At 30.9% G+C, this 14783-nt stretch overlaps 1 protein-coding gene across 6 annotated transcripts in view; it reads right to left on the bottom strand.

Moving 5' to 3' along the window:
• LOC112680671 (hemicentin-2-like) overlaps positions 1-14783 on the bottom strand; it is a 258542-nt gene that overhangs the window by 101344 nt on the left and 142415 nt on the right. For all 6 annotated transcript variants that reach the window (XM_025550846.1, XM_025550845.1, XM_025550849.1 and 3 more), the window contains one exon: positions 9159-9344. In XM_025550846.1, the coding sequence (XP_025406631.1) occupies positions 9159-9246 (88 nt within the window). In that variant the 5' untranslated portion in view covers positions 9247-9344. The remainder of the gene's footprint in view (positions 1-9158; positions 9345-14783) is intronic.

Here is a 14783-nt window from a genome sequence, read left to right as displayed (position 1 = left end):
CACGTACAAGACTTCGCTGCTGGTAAACCGGTTGAGATTTTCCTTTTTACACGTCAAATTGTCGGGCTATCATTTGGTATTTTTGCCACACTAATTCAACAATGGACTTTTATCTCCGTTAAGTGTACCATTCGTTTACCCTTTAAACAATCCAATCAACAGTTTGAATTGTGCTCCGACGGTAAAGGTCCGAATCCACTAGTTACTTCTACGTTGTTTGAGTTACGCAGAACGTTCCATTGAAGGGATCGCACTGCAATATACATACTATAAAAATATGACTAACATGAGCCTACGTAATTATTATAATATTAATAATTAAGGGTTCAGTTTTGTTTGTTTCCCGTTATGCGTTGACAAACCTCGATGTTTCGACCACATTTCGTATACGATAAATACGATGGATAGTTCAATTTCGAGGTTACCGTGACCTACAGTCGAATACTATAGCAATCGGTCTTTTTAGTACACGTGTGTATATTTTTTATAATAAAAAATAACAAATTTTTCACCCTTTTCGGATTTAAATGTAAACGCATACTGTTTAAGCTGCAGAAGACACGAGCTTATATGATCATTATTACCGATTTGTATAGCAAAGTAAATGGTTCAAACGATCGTTTAAATTCAAAATACATCAAGCTCTTTGTAAATATTTTCATATTTAAATGCAAAAAATAAAAAATATTTACCTCCCGATTGTTTCACGTACGAAATAAATTATATATTTTGTAGTATATTTTAGATTCAATTTTTAATATGGAACTTTACGTGCGATGAACTCGACAATTTTACGATGAAGTGTTCTCTGTATGTAAAGACGAGTACGTATGTCATCGAGGAAAAATTTTATACCATACATTTTCGATTTAGAAATAATATATAGAACAATTGCATTTCAGCTCCAACACGATATATATAATTATTAACGTTGACACTATAGTTGCGGGTGTGTGCTTATTTTCATGAAAACCCAAGACTTCGCTTCGTGAGACCATTACTTATTTTACACTCGAAAACTCGCGATAGGTAGATAATCAAGATAACTACTTATAATCAACTTCACCGTGGTCACGTTCATAATCGACGGTGAAGTACCATCGAAATGAAATTACCGTAACTTCACAACAAAGGGTATGTGGAAATTGGAATTGCGTCTTATTGGAAAATACATAAATTTACTTAGATTTAAAAAAAAAAAATCATGAGCTGTGCTGCACAAATAAAATATTTATACATCTCCAAACCCAATTTACTATTGATCGATACTAGAATTATTTTACGTTGAGTCCACGTGATATTCGTGCTGTTATATTATTATTATGCATTCTCGCGTGAACAATTACAACAAATTATTAAGTAGACGTTTTCATTAGACTTGATAGTAGACTTTCGTTATCGAGGAATGGAATGTACACGACTTTCGTGATACCGTTTGTGCAGTACATATGAGAATATGTTTTGATGTCAAGAGCCACTTTACATATATGCTTTTTGCACTATTACACTATATTTTTCTTAAACATATAAATAAATATACGTTTATATATATATATGTTGTAGATGTGTGTGTTTTGAAATAATAAATGCTCACTAGACAGAAACACTTAACCTAAAGTCGTTTGACAGCACGTGGATTGCGTTTAAGTTCGAAAATATTCTCACCAACAGCGAAAAAATCCGCAAACAACCACGGTTGTTTCATAAACGACCACAATAATAATATAAAGCCTATGATTATAATTATTAATATATGTATTATTGTTTGAACCGTCCGAACGTTATTTTTAAGATATAAATTATATAGTATTTTCAGTGAGTTTTCGTGGAAATGTCAAATGGCTGAACGATTATTTCTAACGAAATCGCTGTTTACTTAAACGAACAACATATGTACACATTATAACGATGATATACATATAAAACGTTACCATCAACATAATACAAATATACGAGTGCATCAGACGTGATAATAGGACGTTATTATAGGCTGCCATAAACAAAATGTATTACGTATCTATTTAATACGGTTCTATAAAACATAAATTTAGTTTTAATCAACACATGAAATATAAACTTCCATAATATAAAATTAAAAATATATCATAGATCATAGCTTCGAAAAATATCAAACTACTATGCTTCATAGTTATATATTCATTTTTTTGAAATTCAATTTCAAATAATTCTGTCGAATTTGGGGAAATCTCTAACACTAGATATGCAACATTTAATTTTTACTTGATACAATATATATTTTTTTTTGTCATGATGATAAATACAGATGATAAAAAACAATTTTGTTTGTTCGTGCAATCGAAATTTACAATACATTCGTCGAAGTTTAAAAAGTGATCATTAATACAACGAAATACACTGACAGAATGATTCAGGGATAATTATAAATATTTATAAGTCTATAATTATTATTTTTAATGATTTGACAAATCGCCGAAGGAACGGTTCGCAATGATGACGTTGGACTATACGTTTTTCCCGAGTTTTATTTTGTTTTACTCTAATGCCTATTGTATATTAGGAGGAAAAAATAAGCCTACGTCGACAAAAAGATACAATTATAAAAATATTATTATCAATGCGGTACGATAGCATCAAGTCGAATGGAGTACTACTGCCAACACTACTCGAGTGGAAAAAAAATGTGAAACCAACAACAAGATTACAATGTAACAATATGAGATCGGATGACGAGGGATCAAATCCGTTCAATTATTGAGAATAGCATCGCATACAATATGTATAATACCGCCGCACCCCGGAAGAGTTCATCCACGGTTGACAGACAGCCGAACATCTGCGTGTGTTGCAGTTGGCCGTATTAATGTTGCATCGCCTGTCCGACTGTTATGTTCATTTCCTCGCCGGAACCGACGGGCTGACTCTCTCTCTCTCTCTCTCTCTCTCTCTCGCTCTCTCTCTCTCATCGCGCGTGTACACACGACTTGTGCTTTTAGTACAAGCGCGATCCGTCACATCTACGCGTATGCACAGTGGCATGGTGAATTCAACGAGTTTCAGAGGCAATTCTCGATACCCACCCAACCCCCCAAAAAACTGAGAAGCGGCCACCTCTCGATTTACCGTATCGCCACGCCACTGTGTATACATATTAACGCTAAACACCCCTAATGATTGGTTTTTAAACGATATCATAAACGAGTTGGTCAGCCATAGTCGCTAACAGTCACCGATGACTAACTAATGACCTGCGGTGGCTGATAATACTAATCTCGGCAACCAATTTAGTAGCTAGAACTGCGAAAAGCTGCTCTCGTACGACGTAAAGTTGATAAAGTAAGTACGATAATGACATTTTTAACAACGGATTAGCTATCTGCTACAACTATTGAACGTAGTACAAATAGCATACGGTGGTGTGGAGGCATAGCTTACACGTTTTTGTTACCTTTTGAAAAATATACTCAACGATGATAGTATTTTTTATTTTTTTAGAAGAGCTCGACTGTGTACAACATTATTACAATAACGTTATTGCTATTCCACATGGAAAAATAAAAATAAAAAACGAATTACTTAACGTATGACACGTTTTGATCGGACGGTACACAGATGTTACACTCGCGGATCGCCAAAAAGAAGACCCTCCTTGTCGGAACCACCGAATCTCGAGCAAGTGGTGGGTGGCGCAGCTCTTGGCCCGCCGGGACAAAGATCGATTTCGAATCCGTTTGCCTCCGTCTGAGTGGCGTTTGAGGTTTCGGTGAACCGGAACGCGCGTTTCCGCGCAGCATGTTTTGTGCCCGCGAATGCGACAAGTAAGCGTGCGGATTAAACGCGCGAGTGATACGCGTCCGCCGAGACGTGCGCGCCGGTCGTATTGATCGCTCATGGATCGTTACATGCCTTATTTTATATCCCCTCCCCTTTCCTCAATTTCAATGCTTGTTCAAACATTGTCATAGAGCGAAACCAAAACGAACGGAAAAACGGAGAGCTCAAACAGACACGTGTGTACTAACCTTGGTGAATGTAAAGTTTACATATAAAGTACAGTTTACATTGTAAACCCATAATATTAATACAGCTACAGATATATAAATAAAAATGCTCGTACTAGAAAAAACAATTTTTGGAGAACAATGGAACCACTTCCAAGTGGTGTTCTCCAGATAACGCCAAATGATTTTAATATAAAATTATAAATATCTATTATAACATAATTAACATAAATTCAGTAGCAATATGTTTCAGGGGATTTTACAATATTTATTTACGTATAATTCAGTAGCAAAAAGTTTTTAAGAGAATTTATTATTGCACTTTTTAGGGCAGTTTACAATTGCCTGCTAACCTAACCGAGACTTAAGCTCACCACGCGCACGTGTAAAGTACTCGAGTCCTTCGTTCACTTTCGAGCGCATGTGGAAAACGATATGTGAATAATATACCGAAGATTTCCGGTTACAGCCGGTGAGACGCACACGCTTCTCTCGCGATCGGGTTCAGCAACACGTGCACATAAACATAGGTAAACGAACAGAGAAAAAAAACAATCGCGAAAAACCGATGAAAAATAATTCCTTATACTCATGTTTATTAAATATTAAGTACTGCCAATCTGTTCTAAATATTGCGCATTTTCACGAGTCAATACATGGTGTTTTGATGAGTTTTTTTTTTTCAAACCCATATAAAAGGCAGTGTTAACCGATACAAAATGGAAAACGTAATCTCTTATACTTGATTTTTTTTTTTTTTTTTTTTTAGAGAAAAATATTTAAAAAATAACATTGGGTAATAATCGCAAATTTCAACTATCAAACGAGCATTATATTACAGTATAACCTGTCTTGTGCAGAATCACAAGGGACCGAAAAACATTTTCGTTTTAGTCAGGTTTAAATATAACTGAATGAAAAAAAAAAAATCTGTATGTTACAATTTTTCGCCCAATAATAAAAATAAAAAAATTCAATTCAATAAATATTCTAGGTGACAATAAATTTGAATTTTTAGTGAATAATTACATAGTATGTTTTAATTAAATATTTCAAAATAATGATAAATTCTAATTTGAGGAACATATTTAGTAGGTATTAATAAAATAATAATATTATAAAATAAAGAAGCAGATTAAAATGCAATTACATATTCCAAAATTAGGGTAAAATTAGCAGTCTTATTTTTTTCTCTAACAACGCTTATTTCAACTTTTATTTTTGCCGATGGTATCGTTTCCAATAACTCACTATCAAATTTATTAATCGAACATTGTTTCAAATTATTAGTGTTAGTAACTTAATTATTCCATATGAACTTACCTTTTAACCGCTTTTCTTGAATTTTAATTTTGTTTTTAATTATAATATACATTTTCGTTTCCCCACATTAAAAAGTATTTATCAATGCTTTAACCCTATTTTCTTTTTCACTTTTTTCTATAACATTTTTAATTTAAATTTAAATAAATCTTAGAACTTAAGACGAGATTAAACGACAGAAAAACTAAAACTACGGAACAATAATAATTGATATAGAGATGTAGTGATATAGTTGATATAGATTTAAGATAAAATGTATGGTGGAGACGTATGTTATTACGTATCAAGCTTAAACGTTGTTAATGAGCTGTCAACGTTTCAGTTCGCCAATTTGGTAGCATATAGCACTACAATACACAATAATATGCAACTAACGTATTCTGATGGTCGATTATACTAATAACACCAGTCGATTAAGCAACCCCACATAGGATGTCGTATGTGTATACAGAAATTATTAAATCGTTCAATTGGAATTTTATATTGCAAGTAACACAAAAACGTAAAGAATACAGAAAACGATGACGTTTACAGTTTGGAATCAGAGGATATCGATTTTCGTGTAATTTTAGATAATATTTATTTTTTTTTTGTAATTGTTAGAGGTATAGCCAGTGGATTTACACAAGAAGCATGTGATTCTATCATCAGTCAAGAATACTCTGAAATCTGATTGATTCTGATGTAGTGATAAAGATCCTGGGAAATTTAATGCATTTTCATGTTTAATAAAAAATTGGCGGTGGAAGCTTAACATGAGGACGTACCCCTCTGTATTGATACCAGCTTTTAGGTAGACTGTTTCAAAAATGAGAGTAATATTGATATTTTCGAGCGCATCGATTATAATCTGATTGTGAATGGAGGGACAGACAATTGATATGACGTTCCTCTTGGAAGAATTAATAAGTCTACGTATTTGTATTAACTGGTCATTCATTTCGATGGTTTGAGTGAATTCTAAAAGTGAGTCAAGTATTTTCTTGCTTGAAAGGAAAAAGTAAAAACGATTATTTGAAATACGAGAGACGAACACAATATTTTTAGTTAATACTATTTTTCCCATGGTGAGAAGGAACAATTTTAGTTTACGGGACACCCAAAAATTTGGCAAATTTTTCGGGGGGATTAAGTCATATTTTGGGTGGAAAAAATTATGGTGAAATTAGAATTTGGAGCAAGAACTTATTTTTGAAGTTATAGTATGTATTAAAGTTTATAACTTTACACTAAAACTCTTAAATACTCATTTTTCATCATAATAGATGTTCAAAAGCGTTGCGCAATGGTAGTAGTATCGTTTATTTATCCACCGCATAGGTAAAATAAAATTTTGCACTTTTTTTTATTTTTTTTGAACTATAATTTTGTATCTGGTTTGATCTCTTATCGAAATGAAATTTTTTTGCATTTTTTTTTTTCGAAAAATCGAAACTTAAATTTTAAAAAATTTAGGACTTCACTCGTTACGCCTGCCGGCTCCACTCACAAAATCGAATGCCACTGTGTGGCACATTTCGGGGATGGGGCTTTGCCTTAAGAGGAATTATAGTCTAAATTAAACCTAGTTTTTGTACAAGCCTTGATACTGTTGTAAATGAGATTATGCTCTGTATGTGAACTTAAACCCTCGCTACGCGAGTAAAACCCTGAATCGTCATTAAAATTGTTTGTACTTTTTTTTTATTTTTTCTTACGCATCGAATATTTAATGCTGTGAAACGGACTATAGGTATTAATATAACCTCATTATAAAATAATTATTATACCGATTACAAAAAAAAGTGGAAAAAAATGCAATAAATAATATTTATTCCTACTACGGTGTTTGAACTCATTTCTCTCAAATTAATGGTGATTCCGCGTTACCAATTGCATCACGACATCACTGAAATAATCAATTTATTCATAACTATCAAATTTCAATAGGCTGTTACTTCCAATATAATTATCTGCGTCAATTTTCGTTTGCATTATCGTTTTCAGTGTTAAAAAATACATATGTTGACATAAGAAAAAATCCGAAATTTACGATGCCCCGTAAAGTAGGAATATACCGGCGAGGATATATTCTCTTTGAGATATTGAGGTATACCGTCTATTGAGTTGAATACGAGTGCCTGTTCACGGCTGGAAGAGTTTTTAGTATCTGTCGCAGAGTCGTAATTACGAGTAGTGTTTTTTTATGTATTATTTGTATGAATTTCTGGGCTGATGACTATACTCTCGATAGTCGCCAAAGGTGATGGTGCTGATGATGACGGATTTGGTGTGTAGGGGGTAGCGGTAGCGGATGTGGTTATAGACGTATTATTTATAGGTTGTATACCTTCTCAAACAACTCATTTTTTCTACAATCATATACAGCTAAATCATAACACTTCTTTCTCCAAATCAACTATTCACAAGCTATCAATGCAAAAATACAAATTTTTAAATAAAAATAAATATGACAGCTAACATTATACAATGAAATATAAATGGTCTACAAAAGCACTTTACCGACATTCATTGAGCAAAAACCCTCATTCATCCAATCGCTTTTTGCTTTCAAGAAACCCACCCAACATCACCTTTCCCAAGCAAGGATATAATGTTTTTTTCAAAAATCGTCAAGCTTACTTCCGTGCAAGTGGTGGTATTGGAATTTTCGTCAACAACTTCTTTGAAAGTACCGAAATTCATATTCATTTTCCTCTTGAAGTTATTACTATCTCTATACACCTCAAAACTCCCTTATGCATCTGCAATATTTATCTACCGGATAGCACCAATCTTTTACTTAATGACCTCAATGATATCATTAAACTGCCAAAACCCTTTCTTTTTATCGTCGACTTTAACCGCCGAAACCTAATCTGGGGATCTAACCACATTGATGCCTGAGGCAGAACGATGGAAATTTTTTTAAAAAATTACCAAATAATTTTACTAAACTTCGATAAATCCACACGACACAATGCAGCCCATAACTCTTTCTCAGCCATTGACCTCATAATATCAAATAGTGCTTTCGCTCCTATAACTGAATGGAATGTCCTTACAGAATACAGCACCAGCGACCAATTGTCAGTATCCATAAAAATACTCAATGAACCAACCAACATTCAACCACCTTCTCTATGGCACCTTAAAAATCCAAATTAGAATCTATACAGCAATATTATAACACAAAATATTAATGACAAATCAATTCATCTTGAACGCTGCAACGAATCAAATCCAAATCAACTTAATTATTGATCAGTTTTGTCATATTATATTAAAAGTTGCAAATAAGACCATCGGCAGAACTAATTCGCAATTAAAAAGAAAAAAATTCCCTGGTGGAATAATGATTTCAACGATGCAATCAAGTTATATGAAAAAGCATTAAATAGATTCAAAAAGATCAAAATAGATGAAGACCATTTAAAACTAAAAAAAGGGAGTGCTCAAGCAAGATTCATAACAAAAAAAAGCAAAACAGAATCGTGACAAAAATTTCGTTCTCTTTTTTCTATAGAATTTATTGAGAAGAAAAGATAAAATTGGTGGTTATTCGTATCCGTGCTCTTTAACGTGTGTATGTGTATATATTAATGGTTTATGCGGTCACGATAACATAGATAGTATGTAATCGTAATTCATATTTATATTTCATAGATTAACCAATCGTCGAAGTAGCAAAGATTGTAAGCTTACACAATTATCACTTATTAGATACTAGGTTGGTTTTATAAATTTCACAAATTTCAAACACTCGATAGAATTCAATTATTCTGTAAGGGAAAATATATTTTTGTAGTGTGCCCTCTACCATATTCATAAAGTCAACTGCGCTTTATTCTTACTACCCCAGACCCATGTACTCACCGAAATCAGCAATAATCCGTTCCACACAGAACACGAAGGCCAACAGCAACGCGTACACCAATCGCGTGACTGCGTCTCGCTTGTCCATCGTCGACCAACACACACGCCGCACGTGCGTACACGTTGTCGTCGTCCTCGGCGTCAAGTGCAGTTCATTTCGATGGCGGGGGTGCTGACAACGTTCGCCTACAACAATCAGTCGGTAATTATTAGTGTTTAAATATTTTAAATACTTCTTTTATGTGAAACATTAAATTCATTTTTAATTATTGTTGTTGGGTATTTATTTATTTGAAAATATAATGTGTTCTATAGGGATATTATAACGTTTATAACGAAAATTGGATTAATATCTCGGTGTTCAGTTTATCGTTGACTTACTGCAATATTAGACGACGGTAAAAAATGCAACTCATCAACTATATTACACTTGAGATTGTTGTAAATACCTTAAAAACATTGAAGATGTTTTTAAATCTCATTCAACCAATACAAGTGTGTGGTATAGTTTTTTTTATAAATTTTATTATTTTATCATAATTTTTTTATAAATCATTATTAAACTGTATTCCTATAAAATTTTTTTGTTCCTTTAAAAATTTTAAATTTTATAAATGTGTTATACCAATGAAAACAATCACTAATATGTGTTATTAATTTGTTCTACCTGTAATATGTGTAATATACATAATACTTAAACTTATATAAAAGAAAAACAATAATTTTTAAAATATTGAAATATTTCACAAACTTTTCAAACACTAGTTATTATTTAAAGGAACCGACTGTTCGGTTGAACGCACTCGCTGGTGCACTCGAACCTCACGATACAACAAACCGGATGACTATTCGGAAAAACGCGTTACACGGACAACTTGTTAGACAGAAACAGTCTGTTTTTTATTCCCTTCTCCCACTCACACAAAAAAAAAAAAACTTGCTCTTACTGTCGAAACAAATAATAATAAAAATATGCGCGATCTGTTCAACATTATCTGTAGTCAGAAATGTTAATGTTATGGCATCAGATGATTAATTATAATGTGTGTGCGTGTAGACACCTTATAAATTAGCCTTATAATTTTATTTGTTAACAAACTTTCTGAAACTTTATTTTCCCATAACTTTGACATCTTCGGAGTGCAAATATATTTATTATATAATTGCAAAATAATAATATAAGGTCGATTAGCTAAATTAAAAGGTTTTTCAATGGAAACGCCGAGGTCCCATGAAAAATTTGTGATTTAAAAGAGTTTTGGGAAATAATTCCACGAATGTAATGTAATTATTTTTGTGTTGTATATGTGACACGGTTGAAACGTGTTTTTTCAACGATCAAACGCACACGAAAAAACGTTGTGTTGGCAACAGGAATAAAATTAAATATTAACAGCAATAAACAACGGCGGCGGTGACCTCGACCGCGATGCGTGGAATTATTATTATCGTCGTTATTAAATTAATAAAATAGCGTTATGAACCATCGTAGAAAGATCTGAAAAATTCTTGCATGTTTGCATGTATATTTGCGAACCGTGGTTACGGTCTGAAATACAATTTTCAAGGGAATGCACGATTGCACGTATATCGTTCTATAAAACATATTTAAACATAATTATTATTGAAAACAACCCGGAATCAAATATCTTTAAAGTTTGTGTGAGTTCGTTCGTATAACTGAAGCACACTTGCGCACAAATCAATTGCAACAACAGATAATATTTTTTAAATTGAAATAATATTAAATTATTTCATCTATTAATGTGAATCGATCGGCGATTGTTTTATAATATATATTCGACTCTTAAATTATCTCCGGGTCTCTTAAATTAGTAATTTACAAGTTCTGAAGGGTTTTTTTAATGTGAATAGCATCCCTCATCAGAGGTGTGTTACCCCAGCACCCGCACTTTCGAAATCATGAAACAAAATCAAGCAGTATTATGTACTTTATTTTGTACAATTTTGTACAAACAAAATTAAATTTTGTAAAACCCCCGAACCTCCCCGAAATTCAATTTCATTTTACGGGTGCTGCGGTAACGTTACACCAGTACCCGGATCAACTATTTTTAACAAATTTCAAATTTAAACCGTACAGTATTATGTACTTGATTTTGTACAATTTTTTCAACCCTCAACCCCCCCCCCCCTGATATTCAATTTCATCTTATGGGTGTTATCACGTATTTTTTATCAATATTTTATCTAAGATACTTGTATCGAAGATAGAGCACTTCCTTTTAGGTAGGAATAGTTGCTGTTGATTAACTTATATATTTCAAAAAGAATCAACAGAATATATTAGGTAAGTTCTCAGATATCAAGTTTTAAAATTATGTCAATTATATTAAGTAGGTGCATTATTTTAACAATAGTTAAATTAATCATTTATATATTTATATATTAATATCATATTACATTTTTACATTTGTTAATGAATGATTTATTTTCTGATAAGAATAATAAAAAAAAAAAATCGAAGAGTATCTACATTATAAGTAGATACATCGGTACATGTATATGTCTTGTTTCTACTGAATACAGTTGACATAAGAATGTCAACGCCGATTAGGTATTAGATACTAGGATTAAGCTGTAGGTAACTTTTTTAACACGTGTAAAAAATAAACAAGGTTCAAAGACCACAAATATTCCGTTAAATATTTTTTTGAATATACATTTTATTTTAATTTAAATGACAGAATCGTAATTTATAACAATTTAGTGATTAATAATAAAGAATGGTGTAGTGAAATACAAAACGTACTCACGCGTTTCATCCTAATCGATGTGTCTATAAAATACTTAAAAAATATATATATTAATATAAACAATATAAATATGTTTACGAAGAGTAATAAGCTAACTAAAATTACAAATACCGATAATTCCCACGTACTGACATCGACGAACAAACTATTAACAAATATCAGTTATATTTATATAATGTATAATGAGTTATTTTTATCATCAATATAATTATTATTCAACTAGCTATACCTAATGTTACTTTTTTACTAATTTTTCTCAAAACTACTCCATTGTTGCTTACTGCCTTTCAGCTTAGGAGGGCAGTATACATGTCAACATGTCAATAAACATCGTTTTATATTTGTTATGCCGTAGGTATACCGTAAAAGTTTTTATTATTTTAATATTGTCTGACCAATTTCTTGTCATCATAGCAGTAGTTGTAATTTATTATTGTTATCTTAATGTTAAGAATAAAAATATAATATTGCATTTCTAAAAATAGTCTAATACAATCTGATTTTAGGTTGTACAATAATAAATACTATTTATAACCAATGAACAATGATACTAAGTAGTTGGTACGTCGTACGTAGGCATTATGCTATATTGCTACTTTCAACATTGTCGACTAATTCGTATATTCATGATATCGCGCTTCTAAACTTTACTACAACAAAATGTATCGAATATTTTGACTCATAGATTAATTTTATTTTAGTAATTTACTATAATTTTGTCTATAATAATATGTATATGGTTTTAATATGAACTTGAATGTACCTATCGCCTAATGTCTTAATGTACTTCTGTTTTTCAAAATTGTGATAATTTAAATAAGTTACATTTATGTCGTGTATTAGGTATAATTTCCTTGAATTTATTTTGTTTTATATTAAAATATAATTAAAACTTTTGTGTATGACTCTAATAAGTGATGGCAAACGATAATAGAGAAAGAAAACCAAATAATTTAAATGAAAATATTGATGATGAAATTTTAAATTTAAAAGATCAAATTACTTTGGATGGCTATAGTATTATTGTTTTAGTAAAGGTATCTAAATAATATAAACAATGCAATGTATGATTCAACATACCTACAGCTTTAATACATTCAAGTACCTATTCAATCATTTTAAATGTGTAGGATCTACATTTTAAATTTATCAATTACCTATAATAGGTACCTACTACCTATTACAATTAAATTCATTAAATTGATTTTATGTACACAAACAAAAGATTTCTTCTTTTAGAAAATAGTCTAAAAATAGTCAATATATGACTTGTAAAAAAATAAAAATATAAAATTAAATAGAGTTGTATCTATGATAATTTTGCCTTTTATTAGGTATATTTTGTAATTCCCAAAAAATATAATATGTTTATTTTGGATTTAAAATTTATTTTATGCAAATTTGATCAACAATATTATTGTTAACACATTGATGGACATTCTGAATTTTGGTTTTTTTTCTTAAGAACCTTCAGAAACACAATTAAATATTAGTACTATAGCAGTAGTGATTTGACCACTGCTATAGCAGTACTGTCCACCTACATGGTAATATCATAATAATCACACACTTTGTCATATTTTTTCGGGACACAGTATTTATTATATTTGATATTTATTTACGTAAATATTTAACGCACTAACAACTCGATAGTTGACACACAACTGCAACTGAATTACCAAAACTAAATATAACGAAAACAATCATTACTTTTAAATTATAAACAATGATTGTATTATTAGCTAGATTGTTATTTGTTATACTGTATGGTATTAATTTTAAAATGAAAAGAAACAGTTTTCAGAAATAATTGTCAATAAAATTCCCGATAACATATTATAAACGGCAAATACTAAAAATAGAAATAATTGGATATAAAATACAATGCCTAATAATTCGTTGAGTTGCAATGGTGGGGCAGTATATATAAAACATCTTATATTAAATATTAAAGACTTTTTAGGAGCCAAATTTTTTTTATCGGTATTTCAAGAAAAAAAAAAAATTAGAAAAATCAAAAATTTCAATGGTCTATAAATATTATGAAAATTTAATCATAAATATGTAACGCTAATATAAACATTTGGTTAAAATTTCAAGTATTTACAATGATTTTCTTTTGAGTTACAACAAAATTAAAAAATCGATTTAGTCGAAAAGTGGTTATACATAAATTCCTGTTTTTCCGTTACTATTTCAGGGTTATTACAAAGTCTCTTAAAAACTAATTTACATTTTTTACTATTAACCATCTAAAGCAGCGGTTCTCAAACTTTTTTTTTCGCGTACCACTTGAATATATTATCAGTAATGTACCACTAATAATAGAACCATATAAACTTTACATAATAAAATACATTTATTTTAAACATAAAGGCATTAAAATACTACAATAAAATTACTATTTATTTATTAATAAAAATGTATTTGTGTTTTTAAATTAATGTAAGAGTTAAATATCGAATTTTTAATTTCCGTTCTATCACGGCCTTTCGCGTACCACCTTATAGTCTTTCGCGTACCACTAGTGGTACGCGTACCACAGTTTGAGAACCGTTGATCTAAAGTATAAACTAGATTAAATTTCCTTTTTAAAGAAGGGCTGAAGTTAAAATCAAAGCACTATTACTACTCCAAAACGTGATGACAGACACAATAAAAAAAAAAAGCACACATCATTGTAAAATAAACACGTTCATCACTCCGTTAAGAATCTAAAAGTTTAATAAAAAGTATTAACATAGATGTTCTAGAATATAGAATTAACCTATAAAAATCGGAAAATAATGTAGTACATCATAAAGAATTGAGTTAAAAGAATTACCAACAGTTGAAAGTGGTAAACTAT

Source organism: Sipha flava, unplaced genomic scaffold, assembly GCF_003268045.1.
Source record: "Sipha flava isolate LNK unplaced genomic scaffold, YSA_version1 179_pilon_pilon, whole genome shotgun sequence".
Taxonomy (NCBI): domain Eukaryota; kingdom Metazoa; phylum Arthropoda; class Insecta; order Hemiptera; family Aphididae; genus Sipha; species Sipha flava.
Note: the sequence above shows the minus strand (reverse complement) of the source record. Positions and strands in the feature narration are given on the sequence as shown.